Source organism: Micropterus salmoides, unplaced genomic scaffold (assembly GCF_014851395.1).
Source record: "Micropterus salmoides isolate LMB-PRFRI ecotype aquatic unplaced genomic scaffold, ASM1485139v1 Ms_hic_scaffold_11, whole genome shotgun sequence".
Classification (NCBI taxonomy): domain Eukaryota; kingdom Metazoa; phylum Chordata; class Actinopteri; order Centrarchiformes; family Centrarchidae; genus Micropterus; species Micropterus salmoides.
Window position 1 is genome coordinate 5,766,494 of NW_024040152.1, and position 24,914 is coordinate 5,791,407.

The window sequence follows — 24,914 nt, forward strand, 5'->3', positions numbered from 1 at the left end:
ACCAGAACAGCGACCCTGACAGCTGCTGATCTGGATCTGGGAATGTCCCAAATGTCTCTTTTTCTTTTCTCATCATTTTCCAACCTTTCAGCATTTGGTGGATTTTTAATCACTTTTATTTCACTATGACTGGTCTCTCTCTTTTTGTCATTGCTTTCCAACCTTTCGGTGGATTTTAATTTAAGTATGATTGTTCCTGGCTGCACTGCTCCCACTCTGTGTTCTTGGCATGCCCTCTGCTGATCATACTATTTCAACACACACACACACACACACACACACACTCTTCTGCTGAGCCTAGGCAGTTATATACAGAAAGGATCACACACACAGAGCTATAGAATTCTAACAGTGTCATTCTAACTTTACACTATAATTATGATAAAAATAATTTAAATGACGACAATGTAGACCACCATCGCTCTGATAATTAATAATAACAATTTAGACTATAATGCTCTAAAATTATACACAACAGTTTCCAACACCTTGTTGAAAGTATGCCACAAAGAATTAAGGCAGTTCTGAAGGTAAAAGGCAGTCCAACTTGGTACTAGCAAGGTGTACCTAATAAAGTAGCCAGTGACAGTAAATCCCAACATACATTTGTGAATCCTTCTGTGGGAATTCAGTAATATCGAGAGAAATCTGTAAAAAAGAGGTTGCGAGTATGCCTCTGGAGCAAACAGGCATTAAGTGTCTTGCTCATGGACACGTTGGTGGATGTGTCACAGTGGGAATCGTACCCAGGTCTCTTACACCACAGGCGTGTGTCTTATCCACGGCGCCCACCAACCCAAGAGAAAACTGCAACCCTGACGTGGGTTAACAATGAAAGGACATTTTCATTCCTGAAAATCTATGTTCCGAACATATCGTAAAATTCACCAGTCAGCCAAATAATGCAACAACATTGAAACTTTATTTCTGGAGATCTATGAATCAAATGTTTTACCAGCACATATTTTGGCTTAGTTTGGGCTTGACAGTTTTTACCTCAGATCATTTATCATCAATGATGAACCTGAAAAGAAAATTATTATTATTGATAAAACTGTGTCTGATAGATGAGTATAAACGGTTGATGGATGGGTGGTTTAAATATCATAAAAGTCCATTATGAAATTAAGACTGTAATGTCTAAGCATACTGTACAGGCCTGCCAGAAAAGAGTGCTGTGACTCATTCCCAAAGAGTTTTTATGACGTTTCTCTGTTCCTCCACCATCTGCCTGCTGAGCATTGTCGCCATGACGACCCTACTGTAGAGACAGAGAGAAAATGCATCTGGGTTGCTCACATGTGCCACCTGGTGGTCATTGGTGCACACTACAGCTACTCCTAGCTCTTTTGTTTCACTCCGCTTCATGGTCGCATTATCGTGGCAATCACGTTAATTGAAATGAGAATCAAAGAATTATTTTCTAGTACCACTCACATCAAGTAAACTGCTACAAGTGGTTTGGACTGGCTGTTACACAACTGACAAACAGGGTTCTCAATCACTAAAAATACATTTTTCATGTGCTGTACCCGAATACGCAGCTTTAATAACAAGACTTTGGCAATAAACAATCATTCAAGACACAAAGGAACCCTTTAAAGGCCGTACACTGGTATTTTACAAAATAATTGTTTGGGTATTTACAAAACATTTGTTCCAGGGCAGAGTTAAGAGATTTTGCCATATAAACCTTCAGTTTATAACTTAATCAAGAACAAAAGCTCTTCTACCATGTGGAATTTTGTTCAAAATCTTGAGTGAATTTCATCTAGACACCAAAGCTGAATGATATGTATTAAAAAGATTTTTTAAAAGCTTCCAAACACATCCCCTGTGATTCTAAAGACTCTTAAAACACTGTTCTTAACACCTCGACGTTTGCATAAAATATTCACACAAATAAATTATAAAAATAGTGTACTACTGAAAAATCTTTCAGCTCAACACTGTGCATAACAATAAAAGTCTGCTTTTGTCAAGTTTGCAAAGGGTATTGCTTCACAGTATGAGGACATCATCGATTGGTCCCGCCACACAAAATTTACTTCTTTAGCGTTAAGTCAAAGAATATGAATTATATACAATAAAAAACAATACTGATGTAAGAACAGCATCTCTTTGAGAACAATGTTTCTTAAAATAAGCATTCTATGTCACAGAACCAATGCAAATAACTAAATGAAAGCTACAACACCTTTTGGCTTTCACTTGGGCAGAAACTGCTGCGTAATAGGAACGTCGCTGGATGACAAAGACGCAGCAATAAGGATGATTGGCAAAATGAGTTTCTTTAAGTCACAAATACTGACAACTGTGGGTGCACCAAGTCTCCTATGACAAAGTGTTTTGGCATGTCAAGCCTATTATTAGTCCACTGCTCAGTGAAACAGAGCCCCACAAAAAAAGTGGAACTGTGGGGGGTTTGAGGAAGTAAAAAGTAAAAAAGCAGCAATGGCAGTGACCGACCAAAACATATTAAAAAAAGAAGTGGTGGAAAAACCAGCAGGTTTGGTGGTAAACCAGTCTGTCCCACGATGTTATCTGAGATCTTTGGTAGCTTTGGGAACTTTGAGGACTTTGTAAATGTCATTGGAAAAGACTGTGGTGAAGTGGGGCCGTGAGTTCTTGGACATGTGGGTGCAGAGGGGAATTTTACCAACATTTTCTGAATCCTCAACATCCCAGATCTCTGGCATGCTGCACCCGGGCCTGGGCGAGGAGGGAGGGAAGAAAATAAAGATGAAGAGAGTGAGTGAGAGGGAGAGAAAACAGGGTTGTGGCAATCTTGAAGATTTTCATATAAAGAAATGTCTGTTAAGTCACTATAAATTACCAAATTATTTAACACAGTGGTGTCAGAACCTGTGGCTCAGTGATGAGAATTATGACATGCCTCGCATTTGCATTATTACCAACTGGGTGTCTGTGAAGACACTCCTGGAATAAACCGAACATTTCTAACTAAAGCAGTTTCACATAAAGTGCATTTAACTGGCGAAACATGAGTAGACTTTTACCATGTGTGTTTGTCAGTAAGATCACCACCGATCACTAGTCTACAAAACATTTTTTGCGGGGGAAATATTGCGGGGAGTAATGAACAGTCAGGAGCGGCCACAGTGAACTGTTAGATAAAGAGCTGCAGGTGACAGACTGCACACCTCCAACTTCTCAGCGAGGTTTACCAACAGCTTCTCACAGAATCACGCTGTGTGCTGCATAAATCACAACACAGTTGCTCACAGATTGATGGAAAAAGGCCAATTACTGCCTGACTTCTTCATTAAAATGACAATAGTTAGTTTAGTTCCCTGGAACTTTGTGATCTGTAGTATTAAACTGCATTTGATGTTACAATCAGTAACCACAGGTGTTGCCAAATCAACCAGGACTGAAATTGTAAGGATTGCTACTTCAAGAAATCACTCATGGTGCTGAGGGTACCTGGTTCGCCTAGTGCACCAGGAATCCTCCAGGACGAAGAAGTCCACTCCCAGCTTCATCAGGTTCCTCTTAACGGTTTCTCCAGACATGCGGCTGTACATGGAGTAAACCAGCTTGGTTCTCTCCCTGCGAGCAACGCAATACAACAACCCATAAGGTGGGGAACAACTTCAGAGACATTTTATGCACTAGTAGAGCAGTCAAATAATAAAATAATACTGTATTTGATGAAAAAAAGAAAGACACGTTTATCACCTTTACTACAGATGTCATAAATCGTCCACAAAGTTATGGGAAAGAGAACTGAATCAACCACAAGGCCAACTGGATTTAACAAATTAAAGCAAATAAGTGCTTGAAAGCAGAACTTTGAACCTGCAAATATTTGGATGACATCCTCTCTTACCAGTCCCGAAAATCCTCACAGGAGTATGTTTAATGTCATTTTAAATTATTTATGCATTTTCATTTCAAGAAGAATTTTTTTGTTTTGATGTTTGGATTTTAACCTTACTGTCTTATTATGTGAAGAATTGTAACATGCTTGTGATAAACAAAATAATTGTTCAAAAATGTGCCCTGTGATCTGGGTAGCAATGTGCGTTCATGGCATACTTTGCCATACTTCTTGCCTTGCTTTCGACGACATCTGGCTCACTCTAACACAGTGGTAAACACTTTGACTGTGCTGGTCGCCTGCTCCAAACGCCATGACTGCTTGTATCAATTTATTTTGAGAAATTCTGAATATATATTTTAGAAAACAGAATGGGGAAAATAGTCTGGAAACACGTATTTTTCCATACGTCCGTTTCTGTTTTCCACACCTATCCAGACCTGGAATTTAATAAAATCAAATACTTTTCCATACTGCGAAGGAACCCTGTGAGAAATGCACACCCCTATTACACTGTACATGCTGTGCATTGACCAGGATACAGCACTCTGAACAGGACTGCAAACAGCCTCTAGCCAAATATGAATGTTTTGGTGAACAAATTCTTTCTCTGTGTCTCTGATCTGAGCATGAGAGCAATCATGCCGCTGTAAGGTCCACTGACCTCAGACCAGCATCTTCATAGTGGGGGTGGTTGACGATGGGCCGACCTGTGGAAAGTTTCACGCTGGCCATGGTGGGCATGGCCCCAGCAAACACAGCATCTGCATCAACCACACATGAAACGAAAAACAAATAAGACAATAAAAGAGAGGATGGAAAGGGCCCGTTGTTGAGTGCCTATGTTACACTAACAGTATAGAATATACCACGGAACAGCACAACAGTGGTCTTAATTTCCATCAGTTAGTTTTGTAGTTTGTAAAAAGTTAGCAGTGAAATGTATAATCATATTGGATGAAGCAGTTTGAGGTGCTGTTGAATTGTACTGCATTATTCTGACAGGTGGGGGGTACAAAATAATAGAAACACCTGTCAGTACAATGCAACGTAAACTACATACAACTGAATCAACAGTTCTCAAAATCAGTTTCAACAAATACTGCACATTATAACCTGTGAAGAGGTAGGACTTGTTGCAGGACTGTTGTATTAGACTGCATTAGTTATAGGTGCACCTATTAAACATGTGTATATTCAATAATATTGAGAACAAAACAACTGTTATCATTTCAAACAAATCAAACAGACCTCTTTGACCCTTGAAATCTCCAAGACCATGCTCACTGGGTAAAAAACAACCAAAATGTCACCCGCTTGTCGCACACGGACATTTACCTCCTTGACCTTGGAAAGAAATAATACTTTTGTTCACCCTTTTATAACTATGAAAGCAATTCAGATTTTGAGTGGACCTGTCAGAGCAGATTTTGAGGAGCACACGCTTGGAAGAACTATACTGGCATTTAAAGTGGAACCAGAAGCTCTCTTGGCACTGTGCATTGTTGTAGTTTATCCTGAACTTAAATAACTTATATTGATCAGAAAATCATTTTCAATGTGGCATTGAAAGCAGGCAACTACACTCACCAGGAGGGGTGTTGTCCTGGATCCAGTCCAGCAGCTCCTCCTGCGGTAGGTTGCTGAACTCTCCAATGATGGCCCACTGGGCCTGCAGGTTGGCCACTCCCTGTACGGCCATGATTGCCATGAGCGCAAACACGGCAGTCTGGTGTTTAAACTTCTCCCCAATCCAGCCAAACAACTGACAAAACAACCAGGGAGAGAGCGAGAGCATGACTGAAGGACAGAATGAGTGCTCAGATATCTCCTTAGTAATGCACAATATAGATAGATGGTTCTCACACCTTCTTAAACATTAAATTAAAATACATTTCAAGGACTTTATGGGCCCTAAATGTATACAAATCAAGCACTTTCAATGACCCTTAGATGCACCAATTGCAGTTTCCTTGGCCAAATATACCTGGGTGCAGCACAAGTAAAGTCTATGTTGGCTTGTTTTGAGCTTATAGGTTTTACAATTTGCAAGCTTCGGCTCTTCTTCATTCACTGTGAAGAACTTTTTTTCTCTAAAAAAAATAAAAAATTAATCACACTTGCGGTGAGAAGCAAACCTGTTTGGAGCAGATGAGCGAGGCCATGATGCACATGTGGGGCGTCAGGAAGAGCTTCAGGCGCATGATGAGGATGGCAAGGACAGCAAACGCCACCAGCTGCAGACTGTGGTACACCAGCTGCAGAGTGACAAGTTCACACACAGTCTAATCAAAACTAACAAGAAAGTGCAGAGAAAGAGTGCTGTTTTTAATTCCCCACATTGACACTTTTGTCAGTGTCAGGTACAAATCACAGGTGAATTACTATTACAATCCTATCACAACCAGTCATTTATCAAGCAAAAATAACAAATAAAAGTGATATTTACATACAGTGTTTCTTGTGTTAAATGAATTTACTGCCACATAAAACATTTGGCATTTAAAATATTTAAAGTTTTCCATTGTTTATACCCATGTTTACTAGCTTGCAGTCCTCTTCCATACCTTTAATGGTGCACTGCTACGTTTGTTGGTGCCTCCACCAGCTGTCAGTTAGTGGTATAGCACAAAACCTTTGGCAGAACCCACTCATAAAGGCTTCATAGCGCTACTGGTGGTCAAAAATTCCACAGGGTAACTTTAATATTTGCAGATTTGTATTTTTATGTCTGGTAATAGTACTAATTATACACATTACAAAGTTAAAGTTACTGAGAAAATGAATCTGAGAAAGCTAATTATGCATGATTGCATAACAATAAGATATGTGGGAAGGAGTAGGCGAAGAAGAACATAGAGGAAGATTTTTCAAAGATGATTTTGAAGGTAAATAACACCTTGTGCTTCCTGCTGCTACAATGAATATTTGTATTATCTCAAAGTACAATAATAGCTAATGAGAGACTGACTGTCATGGCTGTGTAATGCTGAGGAGGGCTCTTGATTGCAAGCAACAAAGATCAATTGAGGATTCGAATATTGTGTGATCTGGTATTTGATTGATGACACTTACCTAGACAACAACTGACATTTCAGTTTCCACGACAGTAACATTAGCTTTTTACTTAATTGAGGCACTACAAATTAAGTGAACTCACTTCTAAATTGTTCAAACTTGATTTCCCATGTAGCAGCTCTACTGTCAGTGAAACTATGAGGTCTTTAGAGGTAGCTCCACCTCCCTCCAAGTCACGCTGATCTGAAGCTATGTCTGCTGGACAGGCTGTATAATGCCACGTGCATGAAGCTTTGATCTTTTCTAACACAGCTTTCCCTTGGGACTCTGAGCCAGAAACATTAACACAATTATCTGGCAACTCTGGAAACTTCCACACACTGTCGCTGGTGGATGAATATCTGAACGGGAGTTATATTACAGAAAATGACATGAAGCATCTGGGGGAAAGCTGACAAAAGGCAGCACAGTGTGATTTCAGAGCAGAAGCAATTCGAGAAGGGCCGCCATCCCCCTTGTTAACCTGATCAAAAGATGCTCTGTGCTTTGTCTAGAAAGACTGAACATGTAGGAGTCTGTCCATTCTTGATTAAACACTGTGTTCTACTTTTCTCTTTTTAGAGCACGGCATGTGAAATTATTTCTCCACGACTCGTCTGTGTTCCTGTGTGTATCTCACTCACTGATTTGAGTAGCAATGCTTATCAGAACGCACAGATTTGATTGGCTGAGTAGCATCACATGCACTCCCAATGGACCACCCCCGTTAAATTTAACAAATCATCTACTGAGCAGAAGGGAAGCTGCCTTTCTTTTCTTAGTAATTAATGAGAAAAGGGATGAAAACCACTTAGGGACATAGTAACCGAGCAGACATTACTGCACTGGAGGAATCTAATCAAAAATAGAACGCTGCTATAAAAAACGTAAGAGTCGACACTGAGGTGTTATCAAGATGATACTTATTATATATTTAATTAACAGTAACAAAAAAGATGTTAAAATATTTTTATCTCACCTCTCCTTTTCCGACTATTTCAGACCTGCAACACAAAACAGACACTATATATAAACTCAGCTTTCCACTTGGGACAAAATAAAGTGCAAATGCTGAAATATGAAAAAATATTTATTTTTAATCTGATTCTGATCTGAAGATACTGTTTATTCAAAGCTTTCATAACATATTATTACAAAATAATTATATCATCCCATTTGTAAAACTGTAACTGATAGAGTGAACAAATAAGCAATAAGGCCAGTAAGGAGGCCTCGGGACGCTCACCCTGCAGCTTCATCTGCATCGTCTGTCTTCCCTCCGTCCCTCAGGAACCGGACTATATCCTGAACAGTCTGAAAAGGACAACTGGTTAGAACAAAATGCTAAAAATATTCTTTTAAATGTCATGTTTCCAACAAATACTGCACTGTATGAGAAGATCTTCCTAACAGCATGCTCATGTACTGCATACCACGCTTTGTCAAAGAAACTCATGTATTCTTAGCTTAGAGTGGGGATAATGAGATTAGACTCTATAAAGAGCAGCTCCTTAAACGTTTATTTTCTCTGATGTCTCAAATATTTCATGTTTCTGGAATCAAAAATAAAATGCCTGTTCTTCCTTTCTCAAAGCTTGAGAATACACATGTAAATGTAAACAAAAACAATGTTCCTTTATATCAATGGACCACCAACTGGTGAGGATGCTTACGGCCTGCCTGTTAGCTTTCGCCTGTCTTTTAGCAAAATGTCATGCATGTAGCATTGTTTCAAAAAATACTATATTTTGAGTGTTAAACCTGTCCCCTTTGTCAGCGTAAATAATAACCTCTGCAGTCATCTCTAAAGGTGCGTTAACACCAAAAGTGAATCCAGCGTTTTGGGCGGCTTGGTTACATACAAAGTCAATGCAAAGACGCAAATTCCTGTGAATTCCGCCTCCGGGCAGCACAAATGAGGCGTTTGTTGCTAAATTCGCTGGTTTGTGCGAGTTCAAATTTTTCAACTTGGGCGAGAAATTCGCTTGACGTGATGTTGCGAAAGCCTATCAGTGGTGAGATAGTCCAAACGTCACCGGCGGCTTTGGAGCGTTGTTTGGAGAGGACCAGGCGAGTGGTGTAATGACTAGCTGCTAAAGAACGGGGAAGTGGACGGGGAACAGTGCTGCAGCTTTCGGACAAATAAACACCCGTAGTCGGTCTGGATTCTGCTCTGACAACTACGCGTTTACCCGCGAGAGGAGCTCAGAGTTAACTGGTTTTATTAAATTAGCTTTTTACTTTAGTTTTTGGAATTACAACTTGATTTATCTTCACTCGCGCTTCTCAGCAGCTAGTTTCCGTGCACATCCGGTTCCACTGCTGTTGTCAGCGTCAGATGGCACCAGAGTTCTGCTGGACTACTAAGTCATTTTTATATAAAAAAACGGACAAAGCTGGACATTACTTGGAGAAAAGAAAGCGAGGAAGTTGAACTACCTGGTGAGTTCAGAAAATGTCTGTCTGTAACTTTATTCCAGCTATTGTTGTACTTTACTGTGAACAGGTTAGCATAGCATAGCCCTGATCAATTCAGAAAACAAACATTTTAAAAGTTGTAGTCCTGCTGTCTTGCTGACAGACCTGACAAAGAATGAATTCATGTCTAACAAAACGGAAAAACAAAATTTTAGTTATTTTGCAATTAAATCACAGCAAAGCGTTTACTTTGGGTTCATATAGCTGTAGTGTCCACGGACTGTGTATTCGCTTAAAAACGCACATGTGTGAACACTCAAAATGTCCAGCGGTCAAACTCGCGCGAGTACAGCGAGGCGAATATTAAATTCGCTTTCGGCGTGAACGCAGCTTAAGATTTACAGGCAGACTTTGTGTAGTTACCATGCTTTTTTTCGGTCAGACTTGCTCTACTGCTTTGAAAGCAAACCAAAGTATTTTTCCATTTCTGAGGTCTATGGTCCAAAACCTAAAAGAAGACTTACCCTCCAAGCAATGAGAACAACCACCAGGATGTTGATGGGCAGCAGCAACGTTCTGAGGTAACGTAGAGGGGTCTGAGGGAGAAAGACAGACACAGACTAGTGAGGTAACTTAAGAAATGAGAGAGACAGAGCCATCTAATAATGTACACTCAGCTCTAACTTGTGTGCATATTCACAACAAGCGCACACAAAAGTGAAACCAGGTCACCGGCTAGCACAGAACTCTACTTGAAATGAGATGCCATGTTCAGGTTTCTATTTCCTGTTCAAAATTCAGAGCACAGACTTGGTTCCTATTACATTTAGACCTGGTGCTAGAAAATACCAGACACTTACAAACAACCACACTTATTACAAATCTGCAGACATTTTTTAAACTTTGATATCTTCAGGAGACTGAGGGACATTTTGAAAACCACAAAAAAAACTCCTGAAACATGCATTTAACAGTTTGATGATGATAAATGATAAACGATGATAAATGGCAACTCTGATCGAGGGGCCGGATTTAGGTCAAAACAGACATTACCTCTAACTCAAGGAAGTCGAATTCAGCAGCACAAGTGTACATCAGAGTGTGGAAGTCCTTGTAGTTCGTGAACTTAGACTTGATCAATCCACTGATGTGAGCCTGGAAAAGACAAAAAATATTACATATTACAGACATGTTTCCTATACATTTTATATTTAAACATTTGCTTTAATTTGTGGGTTTTAAATGCTGGAAAGAATTTGAAAATGTTAATTATTCTCTATGACCCTTTCTGATGGTGGAATTTAATAGCCAAGTTTTCACTTTTAGGTCGACTACATCATGACATTTTCAAATACATAAAATTTAATAATAAATGCCATAATAATAAATAGAGCAGCGTGTGCATTAGTATGTATTGTCAAATGGTCAAATATTGTCAAAAATGTAAATATATTTGACATAAACATCTACTTTCCATGTTTCTCTCTTTCTAAGAACATAGGAACAACTTTGTAGTCATTACTTTTATGTTCATTCAAAAATATTATAATTATCACAAAATATAATTTAATGTAAAAATAATTCAAACTGAATATTCGCATTTTGTTCTGATAGACAAATTTCACAAAGTTAGTAGCTTACATCATCTGAGGCACAGAGGATTGTGGACAGCATAAATTTGAGCAGAACTGTGGAGCCAACCCAAGCAACAACCTGCATGACCTGAGGAGGAAGAAGAGATACACACTGACACGTACACACATACGCACACAACTCACACAGGAACTTATAATCACAGCCTCAAGGCGCTGTGGGATTGGAAGCAGGCTAGGTAGGCTGCGATGTTGACTGGACACAGCTGCCAGACAATTCTTTTCAACCTTGTCAATGCTGAATTTTAACATTTAATTTGAAACTACTTTTTAGCCACATTTATTTATTTTGCCATAAAAAAACAAAACAACAAATGTTGTAAATTATGTATATCCCACCAAACAAAAGAAGTAGTTCTACATACCCAGATGACAACGCCAGGTTTGAAGACTTGAGCAAACAGATTCCTCAATGCAATGATTCCCTGAAAAAAAAAATAAAAACCCATAACCCATAATCCAAAATGACAAAACACACGGAGCTGGATACATTGATGAACTTATCTTGATTAACCAGACTCTAAAAAAAAGGTCCAACTGACCCAGATGGAGACGAGTGAGGAGGCGTAGAATGATGTGAGCAGCATGGAGTTGCCAAACATCAGGATAAAGCAGATGCCGAGAGTGATCTGCAGGATGAGAACAGGAAGGAGAGGAGGTTTCATTCATCACAATCCTGGTGAATTCACACGGCTGTGGACTGTGGAGTGCAGCCCATCCAGCGTCAGTAACGGGTGTTTTCCAGCAGCTTAAAGTGCTTGATCTGTCGGTGTAATTACAAACAATGCCAAACATGCGAGCTTGGCAGTGAGCTCAAGAAGGCACAGCCAGCTTCTGTAGGTTTCCATTAAAACACTCGGCTCTTTATTGACTGCCACAAAGAATAACATCGCTGTCTCTATAGCAGGAGGGTGGTCTGGGATGGATCGTATTAAATAATCAATAACAAGTCTTTCTGTGTGACAATGTTGTTGAAGTCATTCCTGAAATATAAACAAATGCAGTAAACTTTTGATACACAGTCACTAGAAAAATATAATCCTATTCAATAAACTCTTGATGCTTCATCCCACAGTGAAAAGTGAAATAACGTATTCTGCATTAAGTACGCCGTAGGGCAGTGATTCCCAACTAAGGAAACTTATAACCCAGGGGGTACGTGGAGAGATTGTGAAGTTGTTAACTAATAAAAAAATAGATACATTTTGAATAGAAATAATTTTACTCAAAGTAACAAATAAATAGTTAAAATATCTAATGTACCGGATAAATCTGACTCTCTTAAAGTTACTTTTGTTCTTCATAATGACGGCAGACAGACAAACTGTTATCACAGAAAGAACAAAAACACCAAACAACCACATTATTTTCTCTGCTGCTTTAGATGTTTTGCGTCGAGTAGACAAATTCTTCAGTTTTTTACTTCTGACTACGAGTCTTCTGCAGTACTGTAATACTAAATGCTAAAAGTGTTTGTCCACAACTTTAAAGTCAAAACTACTAAAAGATAGTAGGGCCATCCCTTGAGAAACTCTGTGAATCAGCATGGCATAACATCACATTAAGGCTGGCCAACAACATTGTCTCTGACCCTAACAATGTCCTGAACAGTGATTACAAATTGGTACCATCAAACGGGAGATAGAGGATTCCACGATTTAATAAGGTTAGACTGAAGCACTCCTTTGTATCAGTCAATCCTAAAGTTAAATATCGAGCATAATCCCAGATCAAATGTACACTGAAGGGCCTTCAGTATTGTCTTGTGTGAATGTAATGTTAATTGTGTGCATCTTTGTCAATTGTCTAGGCTTTTGTCTTCATGTGATGTTGCAAAAGGAGGTGTTTTGACGCAGGGGCTATTTCACTCTCAGTCTAAGAAGAAAGTATCGGCATTACCATCATAAATGGTTAGCTAAAAGTGTTGAAATAGACTAGGTTAGTTAAACTGTCCTAGTTTAATGGTTTGAAAACATCCGAAGATATTCAGTTTAGTATCATAGAGGCCTACAAAAACAAGCAAATCTGCACATTTAAAAGGCTGCAACCAGTGGATTTTGTTTAGAAAAATAACTTCAGAAATCTACTATCAAAATTATCGCACATTCATTTTCTACTGATCATCAAATCAATGAAATCAACTAGCACAACAATTTTTCAAGCTAAAATACCAAATATTCTCTAATTTCAGCTTCAGAAATATGAGGTCTGCTTTTCTCTTTTATAACATTGTAAATACAAAATTATGGGGTTTTGGATTAATGTAGTTATTATCTTCTTCATCTAAGGTTGTGATGGGCACTTTAAGACTAAACACAAAATTAATTATAGAAAGACCTGACAGATGATTTGGATACCCTGATACTGCTCAGGCTCATTAACAACCCTGTAGGTTGTGAGGACACCCATGCCTGGTTGTGTGTCTCAATTTCTTTTTCTTTTAACACAAACACACACAAAGCCAAGTCGTCGTCTAAATTATGCAGAGCCATATGCCTTCCTCTGACAAAAATCTCCACCATCTCACCACAAAGGGCCTTCTCCTTATCTGTGGAGCACACAGGCTCTGGCTAACAGCCTGGCATGCTGAGGGGATTAGGGGGAAAGAATGTGGAGAGGGATGAACGGCCAGAATAACACACACACACCCAAACATCTTTACACATTCTACATTCTCACATCAACAGATATGCACATACATGTATTTGTCCTTGGCAGGGTGAACAAAGTTCCCCACATATCCTCCCACTTTCATGTTAAAAAGGAACTTGTCCACACACACTGGCATCGTTGATGCTAAAGAAAGTCGCCCCTGTCCCCACTGATGTTGTCCTCACAGCTCATGAAATTCTCCCGGCCGAGGAGCTGAGAGATAAGTAGAACCAAGGCAGAGTACATTACAGGACAGCAGCTGGAGAGACTTTCACTTATGCTGGGCACAGGACATGATCCACACACATGGTGAACGCTAATGTACATTTGGGATATATCAAACTACTGAGCAATGACTTAGTGAAACAACTAAGCCCTCCACTATCTGCTCTAATTAACTAACATTTTGTTGCTTTTCAAGTCCTGCTTTCCTCTTGTCCATCCTTTTTTGTCTCAACTGCACACCTTGGTAATTTGTATCTTTTCTAATTCTTTTGTCGTATCTTTGGAACTCAGTTGTTTTGGTTGTTTTAATTTCTTTCACTGTTGAAATAAGCTACAGAGGTGCCACTGCATGATGCACCAGTGACAAATACATATATAAAGTTGGTAAACAGAGACACCCTTTACACCTTGCGTTAAAATGCATCTAGTATCCAGATTGTATCTGTGTCTAATATTAAATGTGCAGCTAATTAATTAGTATGTCTCCATTCAGTTCACCAAAACATGAGCATGTTCAATGAATTAAGCTCTTTAACGCGGCATGGACACACTGCCTGGCCGATCAGATCACAATCCATCCTCAATGCGTCTACACCTGTACTTTCAATGAGGTCAAGTACTATCCGACTGCAATCCGATCACCCAAAACACATTTTAATGCCAGGTGTAAAGCGGGCCAGAAACACTCCTATCACTGTGATGGATTGATTGTTGGCAGCATTTTAGAAAGGTCATCTACCGTACCATGTGAGTGACCAGGATGGATTGCATTTTGGCGGCGCCAAGGTAACCCAGGATGTAAGAAGCAAACAGGGAAGCAACCTGGAAACAGAAATAATTAGACAATATTAACAATATACTCCAGAAAACTCCAACACTTAATAAAGTGCAAACAACTGTATAACTTTAATGTCTTGAGTCGGGCACAGACTGGGTGCATGTGTGGGTGATACAGCTGGGGGCCCGTTTTTCATATCCACCGCTAACACGAAAGGTTCCTGCATCTTCAATTTTTAAATTTTAAATGTATTACATTTACCCATGGCGTTATGACTATAGGTGAATGTTGGCATGTACATGTGCTCAGGACAGCATTCTTTTTAAATGTGTAAAATTTGGTACATTTCTGAGCATATACAGTCAAGTTACAACAACTTCCTGTGTCATGGCGAAGAGTTTAACCGCCACGACCCCACCACGCCGTTAACTGCATCAATGTGTTATGTGTTTGAAGCTGATATGTCCAACCTGCTTGGAGTAGTACATTACAACATAAATAGTGTCATTTCCTGTTGCCAGCAGGTGGCGCGATGACTTTGAGTGAATATTGGCATATGGATGTGTTCTGGGCGGGACCAAGGGGGTAAGCCACAGTTGAAACAGTGAAGCCAACCAAAGCCTGCATGGAAAAATTATCCCAAAAATGACGTGTAAAATCCTGTGACATCCCGTCGCACATGAGAGATGTAACCGTATTGCTTAGATTATAAACTCTGTGAATCTAAAACAACTATTCGGCCATCAGTGACGCTACGTTGGTGTTTGGCAGGTGAGCCTCGTAGGTGGGCTGATTAATCAGTGATTCAAACCAGCGGGGTGGCTTTGTCCAGTAACATACTGTCTATGGGCGTGACTCTTATAATGCATCCCAAATTTGGTGCAGATGTGAGCATGTATGCTGAAGTTATAACAACTTCCTATTTCTTGACAGCACGCCACGGGCAATCTGGTCAACTGGTAATAACCGTTTGTACAACTTTTAATTATCAATGAGTTTAGACTGCACAGTGAAAACTTGAAGTCGATCGGACTATTTTCCTAGGAGTGCAAATCGCCAAAAACGCCCATTAAATCCAAAATGGCCGACTTCCTGTTGGGTTTAGGCAATGGCTCCAAGAGGCTTTTTGGTACGTCTGGACATGATACAATTACTACAGAAATTTCGTACACGTAGGTGAAACTTTGTGCGGGGGCTGCTAGGGAGCCGGTTTGCCACGACCCAATTTTTCACCCCTTCTGAGTTATGTGCAAAGTTTGGTGAGTTTTTGAGTATGTTTAGGACCCCAAAATTGAGGTTACTTTGCAGAAGAAAAAAATTCCTTCAGTTCCAATAGTGACCTTGCATGTCTCATGCATAATAGCTGTTGAATAACTTGTCTCATGTTAAAATCCCTGTACAGAAAGCAGCTGTGCCCTGAGGGGGCGTCCAGCAGCGTGGCTAAACTGCTGCCAAGCACAGATGCTCGCAGCGGTGACCTGTTTATGCTGGAGTCGTGTGTCAAACTCCAGCTTTTCTGTCTGCCAGCCTACACTCTTTATCTTACTATTTATTTCTTTAACTTGCTTGTCTGAATCTGCCCTTCTTACAGTCAAGTATTCCACATACATTTTTATATGCATACTTTCCTCCTGTATGTTATGAGAGGTTTATGAAGTAAGGATGTAAATGGTGTATTCTTGTACAGTCTTTGTTTTCTTTGCCATCCTGGCCAACTTCTGCACTCCTTGCACCTTCCTTACTAGAGTCCTCTGTCCTCTCCAAATCTCTATTTTCTCCCTAATCTCTGCCCTTCTTCTTTCTTTCCACATTCTCTCTCAGTGGTTCTCTTGTTCTCCCGTTACCTGAGTGAGCAGTACAAACTGGGCGAACTGCCAAGGCAACATAAAGCACAAAGTGGAGATCCCCAGAGCGACCATGGAAGTCCTGCTCGGGTTCCGTGTCCTGGGGAGACAAAAGAGACAGAGGATGAAAACAAAATAGAGTGGTGAGAGAGTGTGGGTGTAGAGGAGATAAAAGAAGATGCATTAAGAAGGCTGCAAAAACACACATACATACACACAAGCACACAGACACTCAATTTCACTCTGAGCGTAATACACAGAGCCAGTTACATACAGTGCCAGCCTCAGAAATACGTTAGAGTTTGTTCTCCTTTTAAAGCTGATAGTAGAAGAAATCACAGTTGACTGACTGCACTCCGGCAAATAGCTGATATACAATGAGAAGATTACGTGTGAGAAGTACATCAGCTCACCACGCAGCCTGCTTCAGTGTACTATTTAGCAGATGACAGAAGGTAGCTTTGCTTCACCCCGGTAATTACAACACACAGGGTAAACTTTTATAACCTGTACATGCAGTACACTACTGGCGATGTGTACTGCATGTGCAGCTAATGGTACTCCATGAAATAAGCACTACATTACACAGAAGTAAGAATCATAACAAGTTAAGATTTCCATATAAACTGAAAGAAAGAAAACAACATTATTTTGGTGCTTTTATTTATTGGTGAGTTTACCGTAGGATGTAGGTGAGAAGTAGCATTTGCAGGACTAAGAAGGGGTAGGCAAAGCTCTCCCTCAGGGGCGGCGTCCACATCACACGAGTGCTCTAAAATGAAACATGAAGACACACGCTCAGAAATAAAAATCTGAACAAATATATATACATTCAAATGCAAATCAAAACACTACAGTGGCTGGCATGCCGGTGTTCAAGTTACACGTACGCCGCTGCTTCCAGAAATGAAGAATCGTATTGTTTTCATTATCTGTAAAAATAGAGACTTGCTATTTGTTCTGGAAGAAAGTGGAGAGTAGGAGGTGAGCAGAGGGACTCAGCTTTAAATGCCAGACAAAATTAAGTCTAAGCTCCTTTAAGGGCTGAAATGAGTCCCCATGAACCATCCTCTGCTTTTCTTTTTCATTTTGAGTTTTACACATTTTAGAAGCTTACACCCAAAGAGACTTGCACAGAATTATAGTACAAAGCAGCAAACTTTTAACACTCCTAACTCACTGATAGTTAAGGGCAGTGCACTCACCTCGCCGTGATTGAAGAAAAAACACATTGTGGTGACAACGCCGCCCAGTCGACTGCCGCTACACAGGAAGACACAAGATAAAAGAGGCAGAGAGCAAACGAAAGATTCAGAAAGGTCATTCTTAATCTGATGTTACAAATCCATATTTGACAGAACTGAAAGACAAGTTACCTGAGGTAGGCTCCATAAATGAAGAACAAGCTCATCATCACACCGTTCAGCAGGAACACACAGGTCACGTAAAAATACGCCGGGTCGCCCATTCCTAATGACCACAACATGAACACACACATCCAGACAGACGGGAGGGGTTCAGTAAGCCATGTGTTTTGTTTGACATCTAAGTCATATACAGCTACAACTACATATAGTTTGACTGTAATGTTGTACAAAAGTGCACATAATCACTTGACAAATGCATTTGGTATGTTCATATACACAAAATACTTTCATTTGTTTTAATGGTTACTGCTGAACTTTGGTCTCCCACCACTGAAGTGACTGAGCTTGTCTGCATGCTCCATCCAACACTTTTGGCCATGCTTCCAAGTAGGAAGCCAGTGAAGTGTCACAGGAAAGTTAGTGGGGTCAGGCAAAGAGCAGACAGACACACCGGATGTTTCCAGGCCAACAGAGGGCAATGACTGCAGTATATGTGAAGTTACAAATTGTATGTTGCGAAACACAAGCAGGTTGCGAAACACAACCCCCAACACCCTCTCTCTTTGCTTCCTCTCTACGGTCCACTTTCAAATTTCAAAAAAATGCCTCAAAATAAACTAAAATAGTCTGAGGTCTCAGTTTTGATCCGACTATAGGTTCTTTTTACAGGGCAGAAATATCAGATAAGAATTACACCAAAGCTGAACTGAAATTAGTATGAGAACATATGGCATATGTGAGATCCGGGGAACATTAAGACAACACATTCCCCTTAGTGAGTTGATCCAACAGTAGATATAAGAATATATAACACAGAATAACAATCACTCTAATATAGATGTTTTTTTTAAATGTAGGTTCCTCAATTTGTACTTATTCTGACAATAAATTTGTTTCACCATATTAAATTAGCAGAAGCTTTGAAGTCTGTTCACATTAATAAGTGCTGCCACGGTAATTCACGGGACCAAAAAAACGAAAGCAGCTCAGTGTGAGTCCCACTGTGTCATTCTGCATCTCATAAATATAATGTAGTCGCTGACACTTTTTGTTCCCTGGTTTATGTAAACACTGTGAAAACAGCCCGTGTACATTGACCCTGGGGTGCCTCGCTTCACTAATGAGACTGACAGAAACACACAGATTGCAGCTCCACAAAGGAAAGCTGACAACAGTTTTTGCTTGTTTACTGTCAGCAGATTTACCCTTCTAGGAAAGGTTCCTGCGAGCGAATAACAGAAAACTATTTGTGTGTAATAGGTTAAAAGTATTTTTCTTTCCCTCGGGGTTACTATAATAATAATTCTCTTTTCCTTGCTGTGTTATACCGGTAGTTCTGCCAATTTGTTTTTGCTGTTTTGCATACCTTTGCTTGAGATGCATGATTGTGATCCTTGCAGTGTTTCACTATTCTCTTGCCATATTTCTTTTTATTGATAATAGTACTAAAATGATGAATCAATTAACGGATTGTTGTGGCAATCATTTTGATAATCGATTAATCATTTTCAGACTTTTCAAGCAAAAATGCACGGTTCCTAGTTTCAGCTCCCTAAATGTGAAGATGTTCTTCTTTTCTTTGTCTTATGTGATAGTAAAGCCATTTAAAAAAAAAAAAAAAAGTTGTTCAACATTCTGGAAATACCCTTATTCTCAACAGGGTAGTGACTTCGCTGAGTCTCCACTGGTTGTCTAGCAACCTCACTGTGACAACAAAACTCAGACAAGAAACATTTCAGCACATAACCCCCCCAAAACCAGACTTATGAACTTACAAACATTAGAGCTGCTGGAGGGCAGATGGACAGAGCCAGGCTTGCCGTTTCCCCCTGTTTCCAGTCTCTATACCAAGCTAAATTAACCGGCTGCTGATCTTTTAAATCTAATTATAAGTTGAACTTTTGTGAATTCCATACTGTTGGTCAGACAAAACTAGCAATTTAAAGATGTAATTTTAGGCTCTAGAAACTATAGATTCAGATTAATACAAACGTATTTTACCAATGAATAAAAAATACTGAGTATTCTTGTGATTTACTGCTTTTATTCTGTGCATGTAAAAATCATACCTGAGGACTAGAGGGAAAAAAACTTGATTCATCAGTTATCTGTAGAGCATTTTTGTAGAAAGAGTTTTGTTTGATAGTAAAAAAAAAAATAAAAGGAATCAAGTCTGCTTCCTTTGTTCAATTCCATCTGTAAAATTTCTAAATTTTCTCTTAACTGACAACTCCCCACGAGATTGCATCTTTCTTTGAGGGAAGAAAATCATCAAAGAAATGAGTCATCTGGTCAATACAGCGAGAGACTGAATTGACAAGACTGTATCATTTTGTTTAGCTCCAGGTCATTAGAGTAAAATTATCTGCCTGTGTAATGTAGTCATCATTCAACCTACTGCCTCTGTGTGTGTGTGTGTGTGTGTGTGCACAAATTAGCGTATTTGCACATCAGACTGGAGTTCCAAGGCAACAGCAAACCTTCACAGCTGTCCACAGGAGTGAGTCCCTCGCCTCTATTGATGGACCAGCACATCTTTGTGGGAATGCCAAAGTATCCCATTACACCTGTGTACATCCGGTACCAGCTGGCCAGGACCACCTGGGGAGCAGAGACGGACAGAATCAGCGCAAATCCTGTTTAAATAACATGTTTGAAAGACTTTTCTGTCCTGTTATCTCTGGGGAGTACAGACACACCCTCTAGTCCTGTAGAATTCCATTACTTTTCCACAAGTATGGTCCCTAATACAATTACAAGGAAATAAAATAACTAATGATTGTGTGAAACTAATTCTAAAATCAATTCTGGTGTCACCTTATAAAGTAGCCTAAATGTACTCATTCAACAAAAAGAGTTTTTTTTAAGAAAGGATTCATTTTACATCCAATGTTCTTCAGATCTTGTAATTTCTAGAGATCTCGTGTATTATGCGTAAACACTGAGATGAGTAATGCTACTTTACTGCAAATCAATTTAAGAGAATACAAAAATCAACATTACCTCTGGATAGAGATTAAATCTCTTCAGTGTGTTAATAACCAGGGGGTACTCCGTCAGACGATCGTTCATGACCATGTGTAGACCTTCCAGGAAAGAAGGAGCCTCAATAATCGTCTTGTAGTAGGAATAGTACAGACCCTGGAACCAAAACAAAACACATACACTTGAATAAACCCATGCAGAAAAACTGAAAATGAGAAAGGAGTTGTGACAGAGAGAGGAAGAACAAAAAGACAAAAGGAGACACTTAGAGACAGCAGAAGGACCCTGAAAATAACACCACAAAATAAACTCAGAAGAAACACGAACAAGTTGTACAGGCTCAGCAGATGGCAACAGTTCGCAGCCCATTTGGTAACACACAGCAGGGGTGAGGGAAGAAAAAATATTCTCTTGGCATATGATTAAATCGTCACCTTCAGAATCAGTGGCCTGAAGCCTGCACTGCATGTTAACATCAGCGACTTTTACAGGGTTACAGTGGTGCATATGCTACATTAAATGGCACATTTGCTGATTTTGCACTTGTGCAGCTGCCTTTGCAGTGACTAAGATGGAAAGTGATTGAAAACAGACACCACAGAAAGAAGAAATGCACCAGCACTGTCAGTTTTGTCCAATATTGTTAATAATACTGAGAGGAAATTATGATTTTCTGTGATTGTGCAGATAATACGGAGTAACAAGAGTTAAAGTACGGTCACATTACATTTCTGCCTTGCGAATATTTACTGTCTCCCTCATTGATTTCAACTGAACCCTGTACAACTGACAAAGGCAAGCCTGTTTTTCCTGTTCTTCCTGTTCTAATCACCTGGCAAACTCTAGCAGATGCACAGGTCAGACGTCACCTTTTTTTCCAACTTTGCATTGCAGATTTGCTTAGTTGTCAAATAGAAACAGATGTAGTGTCCGGAAATGTCAAACTCATTATTCTAGCGCTGTGTCATAACCTTGTTTTGTCCCAACAATACCAAATTACAAAATGCAGCATCGCTGGCACAGACAGTTTGTGATCATTATGCTCAATTTTTATTTATAACCCGCATTTGAACTGTGACACTTAAAGCTAAGGTCACTGCACCTTTATGCTTGTTTTGTCTAACAGTTCAAAACCCCAAAATATATAATATCCATCACATTAGGCACAGAAAAGCAGAAGATCTACCTGTGGTAGCACTTTAAAGATGAATTCACAAAGAGTGAGTTGTCCTTCAGAGTTTATTGCAATATTCAGTCACACATTTGCAAACAGACCTATAGGCTTGCCATGTTCAGAGATGCTGAATGATGTTCAGCTGAAAGTACTAATACATATTCTCATCCTTGGCAGGTGTCCTTAAACAATCATGAGTGTTTTTTGTTGATAGAGTGGATTAACAACCTCATGTCTAGAAAGTCTCTTTCTGACTCTATCTGCTGGGTATCAAGAGTTGCTGACGAGGAAGCAGACAAAAGACAAGGTCTTATGCAATATTCTGTTTAATGAAAAAAACAGTCCAAAGTCAATAAGGTTTTAAACTGCCACTACAGTCATCTCACACATTTGCTTGAAATGTCAAGCAAAATTACTTTAACAAATAATTGATTATCAAAATACTTGCAGATGAAGTTTTCTGTCAGTAGCCTCAATTTATTTGTTTCATCTCTAGTGATGAAACTCCCTTACACTGATCAACATATCCTGTTCTTTTGGAATAAATGTACCTCGCATTAGTGTTGTAGTACTCCAGACCGGTCTTAAGACCACTTTTTGATGGTCTTGGTCTTGTCTCGGACTCGACTGAATTTGTACTCGGTCTTGTCTCAGTCTCGGTCATTGAGGACTCAGGATTTTATTTCAAGACCAATCAAGACCATAACTTTGGGAATATCAATAAATTTCTTTTGCATTGTCTGATTTATTTGTTAACATCCTAACTTTGATTGTATGTAAAACGTATTGCTTCAGATGCAACAAATAACCCTAATTAAAAATGTGTTGTTACCATTAACGACTGTCCCCACGATGGTACGCATGGAAAAGTTGAATAAAGATGCTTATATTGATTTCACCTCTTAGTGTTTGTATGTGGGTGTTTTAACCGGAATGTGGATCTTTCAGATCAATTTGAGAAGTACGTATGATCTCATTTCGTCATGTAATGTAGGGAACTGGTCTTGGTCCTCGACTTGGTCTCAGCCCCTAAAAGTCTCGGTTTTGTCTCGGTTTCAATAAACTCTGATCTTGGTATTGATTTAGTGTCGGTTTGGGCAGTCTTGACTACAACACTACCTCACGTCATGGTTCATCACAAGCTATAATGTGTTGAGATAATATGATTTTAAATGCAAAAGAAGGTAGACAAGTGGACACTGCCCATTCTTAAAGAATCTTCTGCTTTAGTATTCTTAAATTCAATTTATACAGTACATTCTTGGTTGATTTCAAAATTGGCATTTTACTCTCTTTTTTTCTATAAGCAGATTACACAGTCTACAAGGATTGCCAAATTATCATCAGAATCACACTATTATCTTAAAGAATTAGTTGAACAAATAAATCTGCAACTACTTTGAGAATAGATTAATTATTTGAGTAATTTTTCAGGCAAAAATGCTAAACATTTCCTGGGTCTAGATTCTGAAGTCTGAGGATTCGCAAAGAGAATTGAGTCTCTTTGGGTGATGCTGATTGAACAAAACAAGACATCTGAAGATGTTACCTTGGGCTCCTGAAAACATTTACTTTACATTTTTCTGAAATCTTATACATAAAACGCTTATTTGATAAGTCTAGTAATTAAATTAAAAAGTTAGTATCATGATCTTCCTTTGAAAACAAGCCTAAAACCTTAACACTAACCTGTTCTGCAGTAAAACTCAAACATGAATATTAGTATGGGCTGACATCAGGAGGTAGGTAGTGCATCCCTAATAACAATTAACTTGTTTACCATTTCTGTCCGAAAAGCCATTTCCTTCTCCAGGTTGGACAAGTGTGAAAAGTGTCTGTCATTCTCAAACAGCTGTGAGAGATGATGCCTAATCACAGGAAGAGAAACATGTGAGCCAAAAGCCTCACCCATAAGTAAACACAATAGTAATATAAGTTACGACTAACAACTTACCAGTGGAGATACCCAGTCAGAGCAGCTGTGGACAGAGAAAATTAACTTTAACTGCTGCTAAATGCTACTTGATGTTTGACAATCTACAGAAAAAAAGCCACGAACACAGAACAGGGGTGCATACTTAAATAAATCATTTGAGTGGCTAATTAGTTGTGCATTTTGAAGAGAAATCATATAAGCCTTAGCTTGAACTTTGCAAGAAAACCTGTTAACAAGTGTGGAACAGGCATGTCACATAAACGGGGGAGAACACAGACTACTTCGGTGCGATTTTAATGAATAGCAACAATAGGTAGCTAACGCTGGTGAGCTAGCGTTTAGGTGAGCTAACGTTAGCCAACTGATCGGTGGAGGAGATAACTTAGTTTAGCGGATCCGCTAATGCTACAGATGTATACAACGTTAGCAGCCGTTAGCTAGGGGAGCTAACAGGCTAACGCTCCCAACTTACCGAGGAGAAGAGTGATTCCCAGCTTCGCGACAGCAGAGGAGTTAGCCCAAGCTTGTGGCTGATGCCCGAGAGCCCGTTCGGATGAGAGCTGTTGGAAGCTTTGCCCTCCCTGCCTGGTCGCCGAACGTTACTTTTGCCAGGGGGCGAAACAAGCGGGCTCTTGTCGCGGTCAGCGTGGGTCGCTTGACTCTTCCCGGTCTGTTTTCTGGTTTTAGCCACCATGATTTCCAGGAAGAGCCGAGGTTAGATAAAGAGGTGCAATTAGGTGGAAAAACCCAGATGGGTGTGAGCAAAGCAGTGCCACACAGTTGCTCGGATCTGGTCCTCGGATCTGCCCCTTTACTACCTGAGTGATGCTTGCTTGTACTGACTGGTTCCTCGCTTCAGACTCTTAGTACAAATCTTATGAGGCTTCTCCCCCAACTGGACGTTTGGCGCCACTGCAAAGAGCTTCTGGTGGTAACCATGGCAACGCCAAGTAAAGGGTACCGAAGAAAGAAACCGTTAAAA

At 39.7% G+C, this 24,914-nt stretch overlaps 1 protein-coding gene across 1 annotated transcript; it reads right to left on the reverse strand.

The window, feature by feature from the left end:
- Window positions 1–900: 900 nt before the first annotated feature.
- dpy19l1l (dpy-19-like 1, like (H. sapiens)) lies at window positions 901–24,626 on the reverse strand. Its single transcript, XM_038710570.1, is given in 23 exon segments — window positions 901–2,712; window positions 3,448–3,573; window positions 4,509–4,608; window positions 5,435–5,609; window positions 5,983–6,102; window positions 7,881–7,905; window positions 8,148–8,215; window positions 9,844–9,915; window positions 10,373–10,474; window positions 10,961–11,041; window positions 11,337–11,396; window positions 11,514–11,600; window positions 14,593–14,670; window positions 16,471–16,570; window positions 17,151–17,242; window positions 17,676–17,733; window positions 17,847–17,940; window positions 20,318–20,438; window positions 20,841–20,978; window positions 23,777–23,864; window positions 23,951–23,975; window positions 24,405–24,440; window positions 24,443–24,626. Coding segments are annotated over 23 exon segments (2,202 nt in total). The 3' UTR covers window positions 901–2,540.
- Window positions 24,627–24,914: the final 288 nt, after the last annotated feature.